The following is a 22,558-nucleotide window of genomic DNA, read 5'->3' on the forward strand; positions in this document are numbered from 1 at the left end:
TTCCAAAATTTCCCAATATTTCGGCCATTTGGCCTCCATATTGAGCTTTTTCTGCGCTTTCGCTTCCATTGGAGACAGCCACCTTGGGGTTTTATTTTCAAGCAAATCCTTATACCTTGTCCATACATTAAACAAAGATTTCCTGACAATATGATTTTTAAATGCTTTGTGTGCTTTGACCTTGTCATACCACAAATATGCATGCCCAAAACAAGATTATTATTTTTAACTACATTTATATACCACCATTCTCATAGAATTGTTGAAAAAATGACTAAAAATAAAAGTGCACTAGAGGATAAACAAAGATTCATATGCAACTACTTGGCAAAAATTATTTTGTATACAACTGATGGTAACAATGTTCAAATGACTCCTGTGAAATACGCTACTATTTGGAATCCTTACTAAGTTTTCAGCTTCAAGTGAGAATTTCATAAGACCTTGAGGACAGTATTTTAATATACTTTTTTAAGCAAATCTTTTTTAAGAAAAAAAATGTTACTACCCTCTAGCATAAATAACTATTGTTTTTTCCCCCACAGGGATTGTGAATGAAATGATCCAAATGTGTATTTTTTTGGGTGGTGGTGGTGCTGTATTTAGTTTTCTTTCAATTGTGTGTGTTTTCTTTATTTTTTTTTATTATGTCACTGCATTATATGCTCTTGATTAAATATAAAAAATACCAATAAAAAAACAACAACCCAAAACCCAAAGTGGAGGATAGGCAGTGTTTTATTTCTATTGTGCAGGGCCATGCAGATGGGCTTGGGGGGTTGATAAGACCTCAGCAGATTCTTCATTACAGGTTAAATTATCAAAGCACCCAGAGACCTCACCCTCTATGCCATGAAACACAGGGCACTTCAACCAGACTGATATGGTCGCTAGAAGGTGAAATAAAAGCCTCTTCGGGGAAAGTTAGCCATTATTTCAACTTCAACAGGAATCAGAGAACGAGGAACGAGCAGGGAAACATGTCCTCAAGAAGCATTCAAAAACCTTTCTTGGGCCCTTGTTGTGGGGAGGGAGAAAGTACTCACAATAGTCAGCTGGCCAACTTCTTTGGAAAGTCTCTGGGCCTCATCGATCGCGGTTCCTCCCAGTTTCACTCGCAGCGTGAGGGAGTCCACTTCCTTAGCCAAAGTCTGGCCAGCTTCCCGAGCCTGGGAGAGTAATAAAAATGCCTGACACCTTTTGGCAGAAACCATACAAAGGGCAAGAGGTTGTGTTTGCAATTCAAAGGGCGTAACCATTTTCAGTCACAAGCCTGTTGGGAGTTTATTTCAGGGGCTAGAGCCCTGGGCATTGTGCAGTTACTAGATTAGGTTTATGTGACTGCTAATTAACTTTGTTGAGCTAGAGATAGTATCTCAAATTATGCTGGATATTTGTCACCACTAATACATGCTGGCTCAGAAACCAAGCAAAAAATAGGGAGGCAGATCCTTTTCAGAAAGTGCTCAGTGACAGAGTGAAATTAGAGTTATTCCCCCCCACACCAATTTGCCTTTGGGATTATTTGATATACCACACAGGGAGCACACAATCCCCTCAGAAATTGTAGCCTATGGCAAGAGAAAGAGAAGCGCCTTCTGTGAAGTCAGTCTACTGGTCCCTCTAGCTCAGTACTGACTGACACGGACTGGCAGCAGCTCTTCAGGGTTTCAGACAGGGGTCTCCTCCAGCCCTACCTGGAAGGACCAGGGATTGAACCTGGGACCTTCTGCATGCAAGTGTGTACTCTGCTGTTGAGCTATGGTCCTTCGTTGCTGAGACCCACCCTGAGAACATGGTTATAGGAAAGATATGGTTTTAGGGAAGACACGGCTATAGGGAGCCATGACACACACAGACATACACCCCTCCCTCTCCAGGCAAGCAAGAGGGATGACTTCAGTTCAAGGACACATTCCAGCTAGGCAAAAGCACTGAAGGAAGGGGTAGAGAGCAAGGGCAGTGAGGAGTCTGGTGTGGGAAGAGTCCCAAGGGCCAGAGAGACGCATTAAGCCCCTGGGCCTGAGTTTCCTCGACTGTTTTAAACAAGTAGATAAATATTTGTGGCGTTCATTCCACAAATTGTGGTTTTGCACAAAGATAAAAGGCACACGGGATGGATTAAAAAAAGAGAGAGGAGCCCTGATGATTCTATTTGTTTTACTGATCTGCTCTTCATCTGATCGGTTCCTATCACAATGAGAAGCTGATCTCATTCCTTCTCGCCTGCTAGGCTCCATGCGACTGAAAGATGGAAGGGAGCCAATCCACTTTCTCCAGCTCTGGAGTAAGCTAGTATTTCAAAGACCTTGATGGTGCCACCAAATTAGAAAATCAGAGGACAAGAGAAAGTCAACTACTTCTAGACGAGGTTTCCTGTTATACAGTATGCCCATTGACGCTCCTCAGCAAAAAGCCAGGTCCTTTTTAAAAAAATGAAAAGAAAAAAGCTTGGGTTGTCACAAATTTCTGCCACACTTTTTATGTATACTCAAAGCAGAAGATCAAAAGAGTCCAGAATAACCAACTGTGTGAACAGGCCTAGTAGCTGCTGGAGCAGCTTCTTGCTGGAAATCACAGGAGGGGAGGGTGCATTTGTGCTCATGTTCTGCTTGCATCCAGCTGGCCACAGTGAGAACAGGATTCTGGATTAGATGGGCCATTGGCCTGATCAAGCACTCTTATGTCCTTACTTAGGAAGCACCCTAACAGCTTGGTCTTTAGCACTCAACTATGCAGTACTGTTTTCTGCATGATTTGTGTGCTTCATCTGGGACAGGGATGGGGAACCTGTGGCCCTCCAGATGCCGATGGGGGGTGGACTCCATTTCTCATGAGCCTCAGCTCATGTCAGGGAAGATGGTCATTGTAATCCAGCAACATCTGGGGGCAAGGGGAGAAGAAGTTCCACTCCCCTGACCTAGGAACAGTATGCAAATAGCATTCTACATCAAAGCGGTTGTCCGAATCGGCTTGGACCAACAGAAGAATTAAGCTCCAGTTGCAGGAAATCAGTAGCTGTAGGAGCAGAGCAAGCACATAATTGCCTACTCTGGCTTCTCGCTGCAAAATGTGCTTTGAGTTATCGCCGTAGCTGCTTCCATCTGCTTAGCAAACACAAGCCTGAATGAGAACAGCTCCCTTCAGAGATAAACATAAAAGGGAGCTGCAGGTGAACATGAACCACTGACACAAAGCTGCCTCGGGTCAGCGCTTTCAGTAATCTGGGCCAGCCTGCCCTGAAGCTTTCTCTCCTCCATGGCAGGCTGAACCTTGTCAAAAATGTAACAGTGGAGGAGATGACTAGACAAGCAGCACAAGTGCCAGAGCAAAAATACGACTCTCAGGAATAATGTAATCTTTTGCCGCCAACAGCCAAGGGGAAGGCAGAAGACAATGCTGCTTGCCCACCTAGCAGGCACCTAAGTTCATGGGGCCTTTTTGCTCTGAAGCCGTCAGGTGCGGTTAGTGGTCAGCAAGAGCCAGAGCAAAAAAGAAATGACCACCAAAGTTTGAGGGGGTGGGGAAAGAGAGAGAAGAGGGGTCAAGGGAATTGAAGTAAGAGAAGGACAAGGAGTTATTAGTCAAAAGCTAGCTAATGTGGAATGCTATGACCCTGTTTCAAAAAGGAAGTGGAGTACTACAAAAAGCAGCGGTAGAAAGAGCTCCGTTTGTGTCTCACAATGTGCTTGCTCAGTCCTGGAAGACATCTCCTTAATGGTCAGAGCCAGAGAGAGACCTGTATGAAGCTTCCAGTAATCAGGCAGAGAAGCTTCTATGCCCTGCAGAGCTCCTTGTTTGCTTATACACTCTCTCTGTGGTCTACCCTACTCACCACCCATACAGAATTGACCCCACTTCCTTTCACAGTCACAGCCTTCGCCACAATGAATGATAACACAAATGAGGCAAACTTGCCCAATTGATTGATTCTGAGTTGCTGAATTTGGAGAGGGAGAGGGTGAAGCAAAGGCACAAAGGTTCTGGCATTCCTGCTGTGAGATCGGGGTGAAGGCCAACCAGTGCATCTGCTTGTGAGCAGCAGAATAGAGGCAACTGGTGAAAAATAATTGCAAGTGTTTGTGATTGCGGCAGGCAGGCGGGTGAAGCACTTTAGGAGCCCTCTGAAGATCATGCAGTGAAGCAGAGCAAAACAGCAGCAGACAACCTGTGCACATCTGCAACATCAGACAAAAGCAATCCAGCCTTACTTGCTTGGCTTGCTCTCTGGTCACTGCAACAATATGGCTGATTCCTTTAACCAGCTGCCGCTCAGAAATGATAGTGAAGTCTTGTACGTCTCCTGTCTGCAGAAGGTGCCTAGACAGGAAAAACAAATGGCAGGTGTCAGCATTGCCATCAAATTCCCTTTTTTATTTTGGAAAGGGGTTATAAGTCAATGGAAGAGTACAAGTGTTGTGTACATAAAGGTTTCAGAGTGAACCCCTACCATCTCTCCCGTTAAAAAGAATTCTTGGTAACAGGTGGGAAAGACCTTCAGGAGACACTGTCAGCCAAGGAAGTCCGTAGTGTGCTGAAGAGAGAGCATATCCTGGCATCTCACACCAGCTGTTTACTACATGCAATGTCACAATTGTGCTCTTTGGATTTCAAGTGCTTGCAAGAAACGTACATACTTTATGCTCTCTGATACTCAAGTAATTCAATTGCTGGAGATGATAAACAGCCAAGGTGAAAACAAGAAAAAATATAATTCTGCACTTCAACAGCACTTTTAAAAATCAGCCCCTTTGCCAATATAGCAAGAATGAATCACCTTCATGTTACTACTGAAGCTACAAAGAAATAGGAAGTAGTTGAACCACAAGAAAGCATTTAGTAACTGCTAGGTACAGTTCTTTTAATCAACAAACAATACTTGGTGGTCAAAAATCGTATGTAAAACTGTATCAAAGCAATGATGCAGACGCTGGCCTTCCCCTTGGGCCTGAGGACAGCTATAATTAAGGAAGGGGAAAGAGAGCCAGTTCAGAGGCACCCAGTAGAGGGTTGCTGGAAAAGGTTTCTCTTATGTGAGAGAAACTAAGAGGAAGGATGACACTTACGTTCCGCAGCAGAGCTCCACGGAGGTGGACGTGGCATCTTTAGACTTTGCAGCCAGCACTCTTTCCACTGGAACCCCTATGGATACTACTCGCACCAGATCTGGGTACACCTGAAAGAGGGGAGGGCAGGAAGGAAGGAAGGCTGGATTATCTGCAGAGTTATAAAGCTGTGGCAAACTAAACCAAAAGAAGCAGCTACATACTGCAGCCTGGTATGGTAGACAGAGGTGGAGTGTGCTGCCTCTCCCAACATAAAAAAGTCTGCTAGAATCAGGCCAATGGCCCATCTAGTACAGCATCTTGCTCTCACAGAGGCCAACCAGATGCCTATTGGAAGTTCACAACCAGAAGCATGGGAGTACTCTGCTGACCTGCAATTCAAAGCAAGTGGAGACAGAACATAGCCACTGTGACTACTAATGTGGAGGTACGGCTAGTAGTCACAGTGTCTATGTTCTATCTCCACTTGCTTGGAATTGCAGGTGGACAGAGGATAGCTGTCGAATCCTCTTTTACAGCCATCCAAGTTGGCGGCCATCACTGTCTCCTATGGGAGCGAGTTCCACAGTGAATGACGACTTTTTTTAAAAAAAAAATGTTTATTACTTTTAACAGAAAAAAGAAAACAGAAAAGAAAAAACAAAAAAGAACAAATGAAACAATACAATACATAAACAATACAATACATAAAAAACAATACAATAAAAAACAATACAATACATAAACAATACTGTGTATATAACAAAACCTTCCCCTAACTTATCTTTCATTTACTTATTTCCTTGACCTCCTCACACCTCCCCTTTTTGTATTCTAGTTCAGTTATCTATCTCAGCAAATCCTTTCCATCTTTCCCTGTTTTTTATCCTCTAATTTATCTTAATATAATATAACTTTACCTTTCCTCTTTTCCTCCATTAGCAATCTTTATTTCTCACCTATTCCTTTATAATATTTCTGCTAAAGCCACATAACTTCATTCCATCCTCCTTCTAACATTCCTTAATTTTACAATATTTCTGTAAGTAGTCTTTAAATTTCTTCCAATCTTCTTCCACCGACTCTTCTCCCTGGTCTCGGATTCTGCCAGTCATTTCCGCCAGTTCCATAAAGTCCATCACCTTCATCTGCCATTCTTCCCGGGTAGGTAGATCTTGTGTCTTCCAGTACTTTGCAATAAGTATTCTTGCTGCTGTTGTCGCATACATAAAAAAAGTTCTATCCTTCTTTAACACCAATTGGCCGACCATGCCCAGGAGAAAGGCCTCTGGTTTCTTCAGAAAAGTATATTTAAGTATCTTTTTCATTTCATTGTAGATCATTTCCCAGAAAGTCTTAATCCTTGGGCATGTCCACCAAAGGTGAAAGAAAGTACCTTCAGTCTCTTTACATTTCCAGCACATATTATCGGGCAAATGATAAATTTTTGCAAGCTTGACTGGTGTCATGTACCACCTATAGATCATTTTCATTATGTTCTCTCTTAAGGCATTACATGCCGTAAATTTCATACCTGTGGTCCATAACTGTTCCCAGTCAGCCATCATAATATTGTGTCCAACATCTTGTGCCCATTTAATCATAGCTGATTTCACCGTTTGATCCTGAGTGTTCCATTTCAACAGCAAGTTATACATTCTTGACAAATTCTTGCTTTTAGAATCTAACAGCTGTATTTCCAATTTTGATTTTTCCACCTGGAAGCCAATTTTTTTTTATCCAGATTATATGCCTCCATTATTTGATAATAATGGAGCCAATCCCGCACTCTATTTTTTAGTTTTTCAAAACTTTGTAATTTTAACCTATCCCCTTCTTGTTCCAAAATTTCCCAATATTTCGGCCATTTGGCCTCCATATTGAGCTTTTTCTGAGCCTTCGCTTCCATTAGTGACAGCCACCTCGGGGTTTTATTTTCAAGCAAGTCCTTATATCTTATCCAGACGTTAAACAGTGCTTTTCTAACAATATGATTTTTAAATGCTTTATGTGCTTTGACCTTATCATACCACAGATATGCATGCCATCCAAATACATTATTGGTGAATGACGACTTTCTTTCACCTGTCCTGAATCCTCCAACCATTAACTTCGTTGGCTGTCCACAAGTTCTAGTGTTAGGGCAGAGGGAGAAAACCTCCTCTCTGCCCACTTTCTCCATGGCATGCATCATTTCATGAACTTCTATCATGTCGCCTCTTGCTTTTCCTCTAAACTCAAATGGTTGCAGTACTGCAACCTTTCCTCATAGGGGAATTTCTCCATCCCCTTGATCACTTGGGTTGTGCCTTTCTGAACCTTCTTCCAACCCTGCAGTATCCTTTTTGAGGAGAAGTGACCAGAATTGTACACAGTACAAGCATGGCTGCCCCGTAGATTTGTGTAACAGCATTATGATATTGGCAGTTTTATTTTCAGTTCTTTTCCTAATGACCCCTAGCGTGGAATTTGCCCTTTTCACAGCTGAAGCACACTGAATCAAGCAGAGAAACCAAGTGGATTGTGGGAGGAGGGAAGCCCCTTCCACCAGCCTCCAGAAGTCTAATAAATCATTTTTGCAGGCTAGTTTGTGGGGTTATTTACAAGGCTAGGATACAGAACCGCAAAAGCTGCATAAAGGTTGTAAACTGGTGCCAGATTGTGCTCTTATGTGAAGAAGTGCTTACGACTGGCCCCTGCTGCTGGGCAGTTTCCCTGAGTGACATCAATTGTCACCCCACCAGCTGCATGGTTGCCACTGGTCACTGTCCTCCCAGACTTACTTCATTTAGTTTCCGGAGTCCTTGCACAGCACTCGCCAGCTTGATGGGGGCTTCTCCGGTATAGACCACCTCATTCCTTCTGATCACCTCCTGGATCACACTTTCTACGTCTAGCAGCTGCTGTATCGTTATGGGAGCCTGGTGAAGCAGGTGATATTTTCATCAGAATGATGCAATGTTATGCGACATGAAGAATTAAGTACTGTAAGATGGCTAGAAGTCCAGAGGAATAGGTGTCTGGTTTCCAGGGTTCTATTTTGGGTCATACTTTTATGTGTCAATTTCCCCAAAAATAGAGTTCTCAATGCTGATGTCCTGAACCACAGTTTTTTGAATACTCATAATCATCATAGGCTAAGAAAAATATTGGAACTTAAATCAGTTCCTTTATTTGCTTTAGTAAAAGCACAGAGCTTCTACCTGAGCAGTTAAGGTTGGGCAAAGTCTACTTCTCTGCAGATTATCAGATATTGGATTATTGCGTTCATTGCAGGCTGAGACCCTATTCTGCAGTTCCAGTCTCTAAAATTAGATCCTGTGAACCACTCTTCCTCACTCTCTCCAGCTCTGTGGCTCACACAACAGTCTCTTCCACTTGGACTCACATGGAAACAGTCAAGCAAGCAAATGCAGTAGCAAGCCCCTTTCTCCGTTTGTTAATTTTCCACAAAGGGACACATGGGTCAGGATTACCAGCAGTTATATGTTCCTCCACCAAGGGAAGCACATTCTAGGCTGTCAGTAGTTTTAAAGGACCCTATTCACGATGGAGCTATTCTGATAATTTTACCATAGCCAGGCTTGAGTTAGCCTGGGGCTCATAGAACACAGAGCAACAATCAGTCCAGTCCTAAAGCAGTAGTGGCTGGACTCCAGAGTTGCCAGAAGAAGAGAGGAAGTGCTGGGCTGATGCCTGCAGCCCAACTTCCCAGATGAGCCACACACCCCATTGCCCTCACTGCTCTAATGTGAGCAATTTGGAGACCCCAGTAGTCACCTTGGTGCTGATGGAGAATCGCAGATACTCAGCAGTCACATGGGACCCCTGCTGCTCCGTACCATCTCCCAAGACCTGGCGAAGCGCAAAATTTAGCAGGTGGGTGGCTGTGTGGTTTGTCATGCAGGCCAGCCTCTGGGCCTGAAAGCAAACAAAAACACAATGTTTGGGGTGAGAAAGGAGTACTAGTGGACGTTGCCTTGTTTTCCTGGACAGGGGAAGAAGAATATGAAGATCCAGGGTTGGGGGACGGGGGAGAAAAGGAGGACACAATGAATGCATAGCACTAGCAGACTGAACTTACGAATTCATAAATCATGGTGCCTTATATTAAGTCAGACCTTGGCTATTCTGGCTAGCTCTTAGGCGGGGTTTTTCGCCAGTCCCAGTAGTTGAGATCGGTTGTAACTGGAGACTGCAGAGACTGAACCCAAGACCTCCTGCATGCACAGCATGTTGTCTGTCCATGAGCTGTGGGCCCATCTCCACCACCAGCAATATTTGACACAGCTGTATGCAAGGAGACAGTGCCTGCACCTATAGTAAAGTCTCACCTGAGAATGAACTACCTTGCTGGCTATGGAAAGGTAGGGGAGGGAGAGAGTCAGTCTTCTAGAGTACAGCCAAAGAAAACCGAGTCCTTGTTATATCCGCAACACTTGTTTCCCAATAAATTCACTAGATAAGCAGCAATTAATTAAACCCCCTGATAGCCCAAACACCAGCCATTGCTGGTTTAACACCCCACCACCTGAGCTAAACAATAAAAACAAGCTTGGCTTAAAACAGCATAAAAGATTCTGCATTAACATATGGGAAATCCCCGATATGACATTTCACTTCTGCTACAGAGCTTATTCCTCAAAAGGGACTATAAATAGTAACCTCCCTCAAAGGAACAAGGATCAAAACCACTTTACCTATTAGAAGTAAATGATTCATGAGAAGGGTTTCATTGTTTTGGAAGAGCTGAGTTACATTAAACTTTTTCCCCCCTAGCTAGCAATCCAGCATACAAACCCACTTAGAAGCATTTAACAGAACTGCTGGATTAATTAATAGTCCAATCCCATGCATGTTTGCTTCAAAGCAAAATCCATCCAATTCTCCCTAGTAAATGTGCCTGGGATTGCAGCTGGAGCTCTGGTGTCTATTGTGCTGGGAACAAGGAACACTTCCACTGAGAAATCCGTTTTTGCATATCACCCATTTTAGTGGGGTGTGCAAAGGAGAATTCTTGGGGATCTCGATTCCTGGATTCCTTAGATACAAATTAAGCTGCAACATCTATGTTTGTTAAGAATTGTAAGAGAGAGAAAGTGTGATCAGAGGTAAAATTCTGTATCTTCTGTATCTTGGTCCCCAGAATCCTCTCTCGTGGTTACAAAACAGTATTTCCTGCACTACTTTCCTACCCAATATGATCTGCTTACATGGCATATGTGCCAGTCACGGTGCACAGCACAGAACCAGAAACTCTCTGCCATCTCCTGGCAACGACAATTACCTCATCCACAAAGAGCTGCACTTGGTCCCCGACCTTCAGGGTTTCAGAGACAATCACTTCATGTACCACATAGCCACCGGATACTTGTACAGATACCACAGGGAAAAGCATGTCCTCAAAAGGAGAAACAAGACAAATGGGAGAGTTAGCACAAATTCTCAATTCTCTTCCCAGTATGGGTTTTCAAGGGGAATAAAGGGAATTCAGGTCACTCTGGCAAGCTTGTAAAAAACATAGCAGTCTCTTAGATTCACCTCTGGGACAAACACAAAACGAGCTGCAGAAGAGACAGGCTTGCCTGTGCTCAGCATTAATGCTACAACAACAGTCTGTGTGTCCCAAGTTCCTCGCCCCCCCCCTCCCAAGGAGCTCACATGACCAATGAATTCTCTAGCATTTTTCCCAGCAGTGGGGATTTGCAGCAAGCTCAAATGGCCCGTGCTCAAGAGTGATCTACTCGGCTCACTCAGGGATGATATCAATGAATGTGTAGGGGAATTCCAGTCAACCCTCCACGAGAGCAGGATCATCTACAACAAAGAGCTGGCTTAGGGAACAGAGGAAATAATTCACTCTGCTATTGAAGTGGTGACGGTGCATTAACCTAGCTACAAAGTAAGAGCATCGGGATTCCCTTAGAGCACTGCTATCAAACAATAGCTTAACCCTCTTCCTTTCCTAGAGCTCACACAGTGGCTGAGACACAGAGAAGCCTAGACAAAGACAAGATGCTGCTCAGTGACTGGAGCCAGGGCAGAGAGTCCTCTTCAGGGAGGTCATGCCCAGACTAACAGAACAGGAAGGAGGCTCAGGAGGTACCTGTGTCAGTCCTGGCCACTGAAGAGCCTTACCTGCTGCGCTGCATGCAGCATGTAGCCTTGGTCAGGTGCCTGGCCGCCCTGCTCAGCATAGAAGCAGGTTCTGTCTAGAAGGACCCCACACTGTTGCCCTCTGCCAACTTCCTTTTGGAAAGACCCATCTCTGTACAGCATCAGGACAGTGGCTTGACATGGACGGAAAACTGCAAAGAGGTAAAGAAAATCACACCCCATCCTTCTCCTAGGTAGTCAATGCGCTTGGGCCACCTGGAACCCAAAATGGCCAGCCAATGCACTGCCCTTAACGTATTTATATATTCAACTGCAGAAAATGCAGGAAAGCTCCCAGTTCTTTTAGAGTCAGGTACTTCATTGTAGGAGGATAACAGAACACAGAGGCCCCAGGAGATATTCCTTGGAAACCCAAACTGCTATTCCACTAATCCGAATTCAGGGTGGCTGAAGCTCATCCATGTTGTGCTACACAGGAATTCAGAAGACAGCCTTAGTATGACTTGTCATATTTGTTCATCTGTCTCAGGACTTACTATGAGTGGCAGTGGCCCTTGAGGGTCTGAGGCAAAGGTCTTCCACATCTCCTGTTACTCAGTCCTTTTGTACCTGGAACACCTTCAAAGTGCAGCATGATGGCTGAGACAATACCTTATTACCTTGCCCTCCACGCCAAAGCTTTGGCGGAGAAGTTTTAGGCTCATTTACATCATGTTCCGCTTGGGAGACACTCTATGAGATTTGAGCAACTTTGAAACTCAATGTGCCCACCAGAAACAGAACCTCACCCGTCTCCTATTGTGGGAGGACAGAGTCCTGGCAACCTCAAAACGAGTACATCCCTTATACAGGACAGTCAAAAACGTTATTACAATCATCTGTAACAAGAAAGCCCCTAAATAAATATATTGGACTGTACAACTGCAGTCTCAGCAGCACTGAGAACGGCAGCTGTGGTCAACCTGACAGGCAATACTCTCATTGTCTTTCTCCACAAACAGCCCTTGGCTGAGTTTTGAAACCACTGCCACTGATCAGTTGTTAAGGATCATTCTGCCTTAAGCCAAGCAATTATCTAACAATGAGAGGCAACAGCGATGAGACAAATGTAAATGGATTATGCAAACCCATTCAGCCTTTACTCTTCTGTGACAGTGATTTCTAAACCCACTTTGCGTTATGTATGAAACAGTGACACCTAGAGGCCTACTGCAGTAATGGCAAACAACCAGCTGGCATCAACCAAAGCCGTTTTCCCCCCCTGCCAGAAAGAAACCTGCTTCAATTGCTGTCCGTCAATGGAAACATTCTGCTTTATATTTTCCGACAGATTTGAATCTAGCTCAGTTTGGCAGGAGTTTAACACTCAGATACAGCAACCTATTCTCTAATAGCACTCCCTGACGTGTCGCTTTTGCTGCTATGGACACAAACCAAGCAGCAGGATGGCAGCGTGAGTGTATATTTTAACCCTAATGGTCATGGCCACTGTTTGCTACTCCACGCCTATACTAAACCTAATACACACCTATCGCCACATTACACTATGCACTTTCCCCCTAAAGTGAGCTAGGAGTGGCCAACCAATGTGGTGCTCTCCAGATGTTAGACTACAACTCCCATCATCCCTTTTCACAGGCCTTGCTGTCTGGGGCTAATGGGAGTTGGGGTCCAACAACATCTGGAGGGTACTATGCTGGCTACCCCTGGGCAAAAGTGTTGAACCAGGGACACCAGTGTTCAAATCCCCATTCAGCCATGAAGCTCACTGGGAAACCATGGCAGTGGGATGCAAATGCACTCAATAAAGTGCCGACAAATCTCCCTGCTGGAAAATACAGTGGTACCTCTGGTTACGTACTTAATTCATTCCGGAGGTCCGTTCTTAACCTGAAACTGTTCTTAACCTGAAGCACCACTTTAGCTAATTGGGCCTCCCGCTGCTGCTGCACGATTTCTGTTCTCATCCTGAAGCAAAGTTCTTAACCCGAGGTATTATTTCTGGGTTAGCGGAGTCTGTAACCTGAAGCATATGTGACCCAAGGTACCACTATATGTGAAAACTGGCTTTTTCAGAGACTGGTTGCCACTTTGCTCTGCTTTCTAATAAGGGATACTGGAGGACTATAATGCTTTAAACAACAGCTAACATTTACCCAACAGTCACAGATTTAGCATGTTGTGTTCATACTTTTTGATACTCAGGAAGAACAGACTTCAGTATCCTCACCATCCTTACCTTGGTAATGTAATTTTTGCATATTTTCTTACTGGCATGTAAATTGTTTCCCTAACAGACAGGAAACAGCACAGAACACATATATGTATGATACACATGAACCAGCAGCCTGCTAACTTTACAGCAGATTATGGGTATTACTTTGGTGAGCTGTGGGAGCCTAAGAAGTTTCTGTTTGGCCATAGGCAGAGGTCAACTTTAGTTTATAAAGCAGACACAGTATGTTCTCCACACGACAAATTAACAAATATGCCAGACATATATAAGGTGAGAAGTTTCTTGGATACAAATCTGAAACCCCCATTTCTCCAGAGTGCTTTTTCATACACCTTGTTCAAGCACGATTAGACCTTACCATATCTGCCATCCTGCCCAAGTTCATAGGCAAACTTTGGAGAGTCGTCAGTAGCAGGCACCCCATCCTGCCTCAACTTGGCCAATGAATGCAGGTCCAGGTGCATCCCAGCTCTCTGCTCCTGTTGCGGCTGAGATTTGCGCTGTGGGGAAAGAAAGGGTACAATTGGGAGACAGCTCAAGTGCACCGTTTAAAACAGGCATAGGGAAACTCCGGCCCTCCAGATGTCTGGGACTACAATTCCCATCATTCCTAGCTAACAGGACCAGTGGTCAGGAATGATGGAAATTGTAGTCCCAAACATCTGGAGGGCCGGAGTTTGCCTATCCCTGATTTAAAACAGCAGCAACAGTATCTGAAGTCTTGGGCGATCCCACAAACCATCTGGCATTAGGTCCCCTATTTGGACTCCAGAGAGTCAATGGCCCTAATAATCAAGTTTGCAGAGATTCTCCACATAATTCCCACTTCAGCTTTCCCTTGCTGCTGTGCAGCCCTATGAGAGGAAATAAAAATCCAAATGAAACAGCCATTTCAAAGAGCAGCCCAGAATAAGAAAGAAGGCTGGATATTTTGTACTGTTGATCAAACTTCTTGTGAACACTGACTTTGGTTTGATCTTTGACAGAATTTAGATTTCTGAGGGTATTTTAAAATTAATCTTATTCACAGATTTTGGACTATTACAACACACTGAGGGGTGTCTTTAGAGGGCCTTATACAGCAGCCTCTATAAGCTGCTGGACCACAACTCCCATGCTCCTTGACCACCAGTCTTGCTGCCTGGGAATGACAGGAGTCCAACAACATATGGGCGGCCACAGGTTTGCCGGACCTGCCTTATAATTCCTGAAAAGTAATTATTATTTATTATCTATTGAATGTATATCCTGCCCTTCCTCCCAAAGGAGCCCAAGGTGGCAAAAAGATACACAATTTAACCACAAAAAACATTCTAAGACAGAACTGCAATTAAAAACTTCTAAAAGCAGTTATTTTAAATTCATTTTTTTCCCCATACAATGGTCTTGAGGTTGCCAGGAACAGTATTCTTCAGTCACTAAAGGCCTGTGAAAACACTTCCTCCTGAAAATTAATCAGGACCAAGACAGGTGCACCTCACTAGGGAGAGCATTCCACCACCAGGGAACTACCACTGAAAATGAATACCTTGAAGGACAGTAGTCAGAGGGAATGAAGTCTGAGGTAGTTTAATGTGACGCACAAAAGAAGAGAAATCTGTGCCTTACCTCAGCGTCTTCCTGAGCCAGATGGTCCAAAGCAGCAACATCCAGCTGGACTCCCTTCTCCTTCAGCATCAAACCAACGAGATCCAGCGGGAAACCCAAATTGCTATGGAGAGACCAAGCAACCTCCACTGCAGGCAGAAGTAAGATCAATGGAGGAGCGTTGGTTTATTTAAAATATTTGCAGGCCACCTTTAAGGATTGAACACGCTCAAGGTGGCTTCCAGCATATAAATTCATTAGGAGAATTAGGAGAGTATAAATTCATTAAGAGCTTCATTAGGAGAAACAAGCAATTATCTCTTCAAATGCAGTGCGTTTGGGAGAGAAAGTGCACTGGTAGTGAAGAAACTATAGTCAGTCAGAGAGCTATTGGCTGCTTGTCTGCCTTCCTTAAGAATGTAAAAAAGAAAAGTCTTGTCAGATGAAACAAAGCTCTGTCTGAAAATATCATCTTGCTCTTTGTATTCCCAACTGAGCACCACTGCGCTGCACGTATCATCTCATCAGGAGGTCTGTTCTGACCATGTAGGATGCAGGTCTTTCATGTGGCAGCACCTAATCTTTGGCGCTCCCTCCTGTTACATCTCAGGCTTGTGTTTTTCAGCACCTATTCACAACCTTCCTTTTTGCAACAAGCCTTTTAAGTGGACATTCTTATCCTAGGTTCTACCTGTATAGAAACTGTTTTATTGTTTTGTTGTCTTGTTGCTAAGTTAGTTCCAGGTGTTGCACAGGATGTGATTCATAAATGAAATTAAATGAATGAATTATCCAGCCCAGCTTTTCATTTCCAGCAGTGGCATGGTAGATGCTTCTGGACATTAGCAAGCAGGGTTTGAAGAGCATCCCCCATTGTTTGTCCCCAGCACATGTTATTTAGGTGGATACTGCCTCTCTCACTTAGCCAACATGGCCAACATCCATGAACAGACCTATCCTTTTCAAGGGTGTGTGCCATAAAGCCACCTAAGCTAGTGGCTTAATAAAACCACTCCGGGGTGGAGGGGATGTATCAGTGACTCATAATGCTTAATACTTAACTGGGAGACAGACATGAACAAGTCTGGGACCTGAAGTTCAACAGAAATCAGTGGCAAAGTTCTATTGCTGAACAAGTAAGCTGTGCCTTCAGTTACAGACAGTGTGTGTTTAATTGCAAGGACCAAAAAGGACTCAAAAGCCAGGCAGCTTAAAAATGGGAATAGATTGCAAGCGATGCCTCCCTTGTGACTGCATTTTCTCTTCTCCTTCAGCCATCAAGAGGAAGAAGAAAAAAATACTTGCCTGGGAAGACTTTAGAATGATCCATCTGTTGGAGGGTTCTGTTTATAATGCGGCGCCCCCGCAGAAGGGAAGAGAGAAAGGCATCCTCATGCTCACTGATGATATTCATAATCTGTTGGGAGATCAGAGCCAGATTCAGGAGGCAGTTAAACCAATTATTCCAAAAAAACTCCAAGAGATATGGAAGTGTTAAAAGGCAATGGCAGGGACCCAAATCCAGCAGGTGATAAGCTATTAATGAGATTGCACACGAGACACCGAGGGCTCCTCCTATCACTCTGAATATGTGGAGTAAAAGTGTCATTCATGACTGAGTGCAGTCATGTCTCATTTGCTTAAACCACTGCCCTTTATGCAGCCCTGTGATGAGCCGATGGGGTGGGGGGTAAAAGTAGGTAATAAGGTGTATGCTATACCCATTCTGCCTCATTTAGGGGGGTCAGCTTTTGGAACAGGCCAGAAATCCAATTTACTGAATATTATGTACATGTGGAAGGAAAGAAGCCTGTGCAGATAGGGGGAAACAGCAAGTAAGTGCATTGTGTGTGTATGCCTGGGTTCAAACAGAAGGGGAAAGGATGTAGGTTAGGGTTGGGGGACCAGTGCACAAGATGTTGTTGGACTCCAGTTCCCATCAGCCCCTGCTAACATGATCAATCATCAGGGATTATGAGGACTGTAGTCCAACATCATCAGGAGGGCCACAGGTTCCGCAACCCTGCTGTAGGTTTTGCTTGGTTTTTTGTGTGTTTTTTCTTAGCAAAACTGGTTGCTTGGAAATAGGTTTGAAACGTAGCTCTGCTAACTGTGCTTGTAAAATACTTCATTTCACTTATTTCTACGTACACTAGAATTTGCAACACTAGATTGGGCTGTAGCAGAAAAAGCCTCTGCTCTGGAAGAAATAGCTGAATTGTACAGAATATTAAGAAAGTTTGGGCTTTTAGGTGCACTTGGTCAGCTTTAGTAAGCGTGGTCAGCTGTGGTAAGAAGAAAACTACAGAGCCTGCTTTCAGATTAATTACACGTGGGAATTATCAACCTGCACCTACTCCGTGTGTTACATTTATTCCTGCTCCCAGCTGCTCTCCTTTAGCGTCCTCCCAATGAGAAGGGGAGGGAAATCCCTTCTTTAATAGTGGAGGTTCCTGTGCAGCAAATTCAACTGGAGAGAATTCGTGAGAAAACTTAGACAAGATGTTCCTGTACACCATCATCCAGTGAGGATAGTTCCTATACTTCGTGCAACCGGCAGTAATTACCAATTAGACACAAGTTTTGACCCACTGGTTCCAGTTGCTCACCGTGTCTGTATCCTTCCTTAGCTCCGGATAGGCATCTCCCTGCAAAGGAAGAATGACGGACTCTCAGAAGCAGAGCTTCCAGCCCCAGCCCTCCTCCCCATGCACTACCAAGCACACAGCTTTGCTCCTTACATCAGTGGCAGGAACTATCCTGTATAAACAGGATATCTGAACGTAACAATTTAAGCTTTGGTTTGCACAGCGACCACCCACGGCCTTTAAACTCCCACACCTTTCAAGTCCTTTCTTCCCCCTTCTTAATGAGAGTGTGGCTGTCATTCAGTCAAAGAAGCGGAAGCCTGCAAGCACAGCCCAAGTTTCCTCATTCTAAATCCCCTGACCAAAGCACCTCTCAGGCACACTTTTCTGGCATGAAGTGCTTTGTGGATTTTGCAGTGAGACTATAAAGAGCAGATGCTCCATGATGCACCTATGGGGACTGCCGCACCAGTTTATGTTTTCCCTAGTATGGAAGGTTGTATGGGAAATCCATCCAGAAGACAAAATGAGGAGTTAGGGATCTGACATGGTTACCCTTCCGGCCTCTGTTCCTTCCCCCCTCCCTTGCCCTTGTTAAGTTTTTGATGGTGTGAGAACAGTCTTTGGTATCCTAATCAGTTGGGAGGAGGTGAAGCCCCCCCCCCCACAGCTGCCTTAATCAGCCTGGGAGGATAGTGCTGGAAACTTCCTTTGATGTTGGAAATTGTTGTGGGAAAGTGAGGCATTGGGAGGAGGTGGCTATCTATAAAATCGGATGGTTTGGGCAGAGTTTTTCAGAAGCTCATGCATGGACCGATCAGCTGCCGGGCCATGCAAACTGAGGCTACCTGGGGGAGTCACTTTGCTGCTTCTTGAGGGCTTCCAAGTGGCAGATAGAAGTGCATGCTTGCTATGTATATATTGCTTGCTGTTTAGAAATAAAATCTTCTTCTTTTCACTCATTTGTGTTTTGTACTGCTTCTGAATCTATTTTAAAAGAACCACCTTGCATTTGGCAAAACAGAGGTCTCCCTGGGATAGCATCTGAGGAAGCTTTTGTCCTCACAGGCAACCTCCTCTGCTTTGGCACTACTCCAGCAACTCTACCTACGGCTGCAGTTATTGAAACATTAAGGAGCAGACTCTTTGTAGCTCAGTAAGGTGTCATCAGCATTTATCAGGACCTAAAGCAAACAGTTACTACTCCCCACCCCCCGCCACCCACAATGTGAAATAAATAAAGGATCTCATAAGTACTGAGCCTATCATTTCAAGAAACTAGGTTGCTCGTCCTGTTACTAGGTGTGTACTCTTGGTCTACACATGAACCAGGGAAATTGCTATAACATTTGGATGGGAACCTGGCTAGAAACAAGTGCCTCTCCCCAGGAAAATTCTCGGTTACCAGAATTTCCACCACAACAGGAACCAAGCTGGCCAGGAACCCAGGCGGCGCATGGAGAACTTCAGAGCAAAACCGCACAGCCCTGCGCAAGATCTGGCGAAGGACAAGCCTGCAGGGAAAAGAAATTTCAAGAACAGCTAAGTGTTCTTGGTCAGAATGCTGCTCTTTTTCTAATCAGCCTCCTAACTAGGTAGTGCAGTTAGCCAGTTTTAGACACCAGACTTTAATGGTCATATGCCCCCACGCCATTCCTCTTTACATGGCAAATGAGTACTCCCTCACTTATCACAAAATGTAGTAAGCCAGCCAGGCGACCTTTGGGGACACCTTCTAATTTTGCTGAATGGCGTGTTGGTCTCCTGCCCCAAAGCCTTGCCCTGCTCCCAACATTCAAACACCCCACCAATAAGATCCCATTAATATTTATCCTTCAGATTCCCCTTGACTCATCACCGATTATCCTCCTGCATGCATCTCACACCTGTCACACAGTTGATTCTTCTGCCTCTTCCACACCTGGTTTCCTGACAGCAGTCAAGAGTGTAGTCTCTCTGTGCCAGGAATGGGGAACATGTAGCCCTCCAGATGTTGTTGGACTCCAGTTCTCATCAGCTGCAGGCAGCATGCCTACAGTCAAGGATGATACAGTCCAACAACATCTGGAGGGCCAGAGGTTCCTCTCCCCTGCTCCATGTCCATTTTAGACTCTGCTTCTTCACTCCAGAATCTCCTCCTCCTCCAAAAGCCTCCATCTTGCTCAAGTCTCCTTAAGTTCAGAGCCCTTTCTCTGCCCCAACCAACCCTTGTGATTGTGCTTCTTCCTTACTCGGCACCAGACATGCCTGGGTAAACACCATCGGCAATGCAGACAGACAAGGTGCGCACGTGATCTGCCACCACTCTGTAGGCCATGTCCACGCTCCCAGGGTCAGCTTCTCCAACCAAGCCTCGATAGCTGGGCCCACCACAGCCCTGCAAGACAAATATATTTTTAGGAAGCCTGAACAGGGGGGCTGCACAGAAAGCTTCATAGCACTGAATACTGCAGATGTCTCCTTCAAATGATCATTGTTTTTCTGTAACATTTGTTTAAAGTCCTCTGAAAGTTCTTTAAAAGTACAAGATAGAAGCTACCATGCCAAACTAAGGCATAAGCCTCTCTATCAGTCTTGGGAATATAGTTGTAAAACCCGCCCACCCAATTCTCATCCTTGCTTCCTCTTTGTACACAGTTCCATTTGTCTCTCTGAAAATAACTCAGGGTGCTGGGCAGGAACTGTCATGGCTATACAGTGGTACCTCTATTTACGAACTTAATTCGTTCCGGAGGTCCGTTCTTAACCTGAAACTGTTCATAACTAGAGGCGTGCTTTTGCTAATGGGGCCTCTTGCTGCTGCTGTGCTGCCGGCACACGCTTTCCTTTCTCATCCTGGGGCAAAGTTCTCAATTCGAGGTAACTCTTCCAGGTTAGTGGAGTTTGCAACCTGAAGCGTTTGTAACTCGAGGTACCACTGTAAAGCATAAAGAGATAGTTGTAGCTCTGCTGTCAGAAGCAGGATGTCTCTGAATACCAGTCACTGCAAATCAGAAGTGGGCAGCATTGCTGTTTCACTCAGGCTTCCCACAGGCATCTGGCTGGCCATTGTGAGAACAGGATGCTGCACAAGATGGGCCCTTGGGCCTGATCCTGCAGCACTTTCTTTGTTGATTTAGCTAGGAGACTGCCAGGGAACTCATTTCCAGACTCAGAAGGAGGGCCAGGTGTTACTGCAACACTTTTTTAGCTCTTGAAAGCTGCACTTTACCACCCAGGAAAGAAATGTCACATTGAAAGGGCTGGCAAACTGGTGTTGCCATCTCCCTGAGCCCTTTTAGGGTTTTGACCAAGAAGCAGCTGCAACTGCTCTTCTTTTCACCTTAGGAATGACTGCTCTGGTGTATCACAGCTGCTCAAACTATCTCTCCTAGTTCTAAAGAGCTGTGCAGCTAGGAGTGTCCCCCCGCCCGCCCCCCACAACCAAATGAAAAACCACCAAGAGACCAGAAACTGCCACCTCTCTGCTCACCCAGAAGCAGCTAATGTTGCTAGGCATGTAGCTTTTACATATAAACCCTCTGAAGTTTCAGTTTGGCTTCCCCTGGCAACTGATCCTCACCTTGTGGATGGCATCCAGGATAGGAGTGAAGAGGTCGGTGTCGTAATTGGAGCGCTTGTTCTGGAGAATGGTCATCAGCCTTTCCAGACCCATTCCTGTGTCCACATGATGCTCAGGCAGCTGCTGTAGACTCCCATCAGCCTCTCTGGCAATAGACCAGTCAGTAACCAAGGAGGGTTAAGTTGGGGGAAAAAGACAGATATAAGATAGAAGTAAAGGGCTTGATTATTCACCTAAAGCTATGGATGGGGAAAACCCCAGACAGTAAAGGAGATACCATAATTTGGAAATACGGTACTAGGGAAACAAATAAGAAGGGTAGCAGAAGCATTATCAGAAGGCTGCAGCAGAGGATAGAAAGAGGATCAAATAGACTATGAAAGTGAGGCGTTACAAAAGTTATTATATGGACTACATTATGAAGGGTGCTGGAAAGGCAGGTCAAATTACTCTAGAGCATTGGCAGGGAACCTTTACCCTGCTCTTGAATGTTCCAGAACTCTTCTGAAATCAGCAGGGTGCAAGGTGCTACATTCAGAAGGAAGAATAACTTTGAATGCACTCCCAATTATTCCTTTGCAGCCACAGCTTTTCTTCAGTTTAAGGCTGCAAAAGGAAAACCTTTGGAGACACAGCTTGAACACGACAGGTCCTCCACTTAACATGTTATTTACTTGCACAATCATGACTGTAGATGCACAGCTGAAAATAAATAAGTGAGTGTGGGGGGACACCTGCCATGGGGAGAGCTTTTCAAGTCTTCCACCTTGCTTAACATCCTCAGGGAAGGAGATATGAGGGCTTTGGGACATTCCCAGGACCCTCACATGACCTCCCAGAGCCCAGGACACCCAGAGGCAGAGGGCATGGCCTGCTCTGGACTGGTAGGGATGGTCCCATGAGGGGCGGGAGGTTGGTTCTAGGGGTTTCCTGGCTTTAGATGATTTTGCCTTTGTGTGCGGACCCCAGACCATGCGGAAGTGACAGGTCCACTGTATTTTATTTAGAACTGCTTTGCATGCAGAATGTCCCAGGTTCAATCCCTGGCATCTACAAGTACAGCTGAGAAAGAAAGACCCCAGTCTGGAGCGCCACTGACAGTCAGGGTAGACAATACAGTGGTACCTCGGGTTAAGTACTTAATTCGTTCCGGAGGTCCGTTCTTAACCTGAAACTGTTCTTAACCTGAAGCACCACTTTAGCTAATGGAGCCTCCAGCTTCTGTGCAATTTCTGTTCTCATCCTGAAGCAAAGTTCTTAACCCAAGGTAATCAGGGTTAGCAGAGTCTGTAACCTGAAGCGTATGTAACCCGAGGTACCACTGAACTGAGCTAAATGGACCAGTGGGTCTGACTCAGTATAAGGCAGCTTCCTCTCTTCATAAGCCATGGCTGCAATGGAAGAATCTGGCTACTTCTGGATC

General features: G+C 44.9%; 1 protein-coding gene across 1 annotated transcript in view; it reads right to left on the reverse strand.

The window, feature by feature from the left end:
- The window catches only part of AARS2 (alanyl-tRNA synthetase 2, mitochondrial), a 33,153-nt gene that overhangs the window by 4,595 nt on the left and 6,000 nt on the right, over positions 1-22,558 (reverse strand). Inside the window, exons 5-18 of the mRNA XM_053382909.1 lie at positions 21,136-21,280; positions 19,805-19,950; positions 18,979-19,087; positions 17,595-17,633; positions 16,291-16,402; positions 15,007-15,134; positions 13,757-13,898; positions 11,184-11,353; positions 10,333-10,446; positions 8,826-8,966; positions 7,829-7,966; positions 5,067-5,176; positions 4,212-4,320; positions 1,047-1,169 (exon numbers count right to left, since the gene is read on the reverse strand). Of these exons, the coding sequence (XP_053238884.1) occupies positions 1,047-1,169; positions 4,212-4,320; positions 5,067-5,176; positions 7,829-7,966; positions 8,826-8,966; positions 10,333-10,446; positions 11,184-11,353; positions 13,757-13,898; positions 15,007-15,134; positions 16,291-16,402; positions 17,595-17,633; positions 18,979-19,087; positions 19,805-19,950; positions 21,136-21,280 (1,726 nt within the window). The remainder of the gene's footprint in view (positions 1-1,046; positions 1,170-4,211; positions 4,321-5,066; positions 5,177-7,828; positions 7,967-8,825; positions 8,967-10,332; positions 10,447-11,183; positions 11,354-13,756; positions 13,899-15,006; positions 15,135-16,290; positions 16,403-17,594; positions 17,634-18,978; positions 19,088-19,804; positions 19,951-21,135; positions 21,281-22,558) is intronic.

Source organism: Podarcis raffonei, chromosome 3 (assembly GCF_027172205.1).
Source record: "Podarcis raffonei isolate rPodRaf1 chromosome 3, rPodRaf1.pri, whole genome shotgun sequence".
NCBI classification, from domain to species: domain Eukaryota; kingdom Metazoa; phylum Chordata; class Lepidosauria; order Squamata; family Lacertidae; genus Podarcis; species Podarcis raffonei.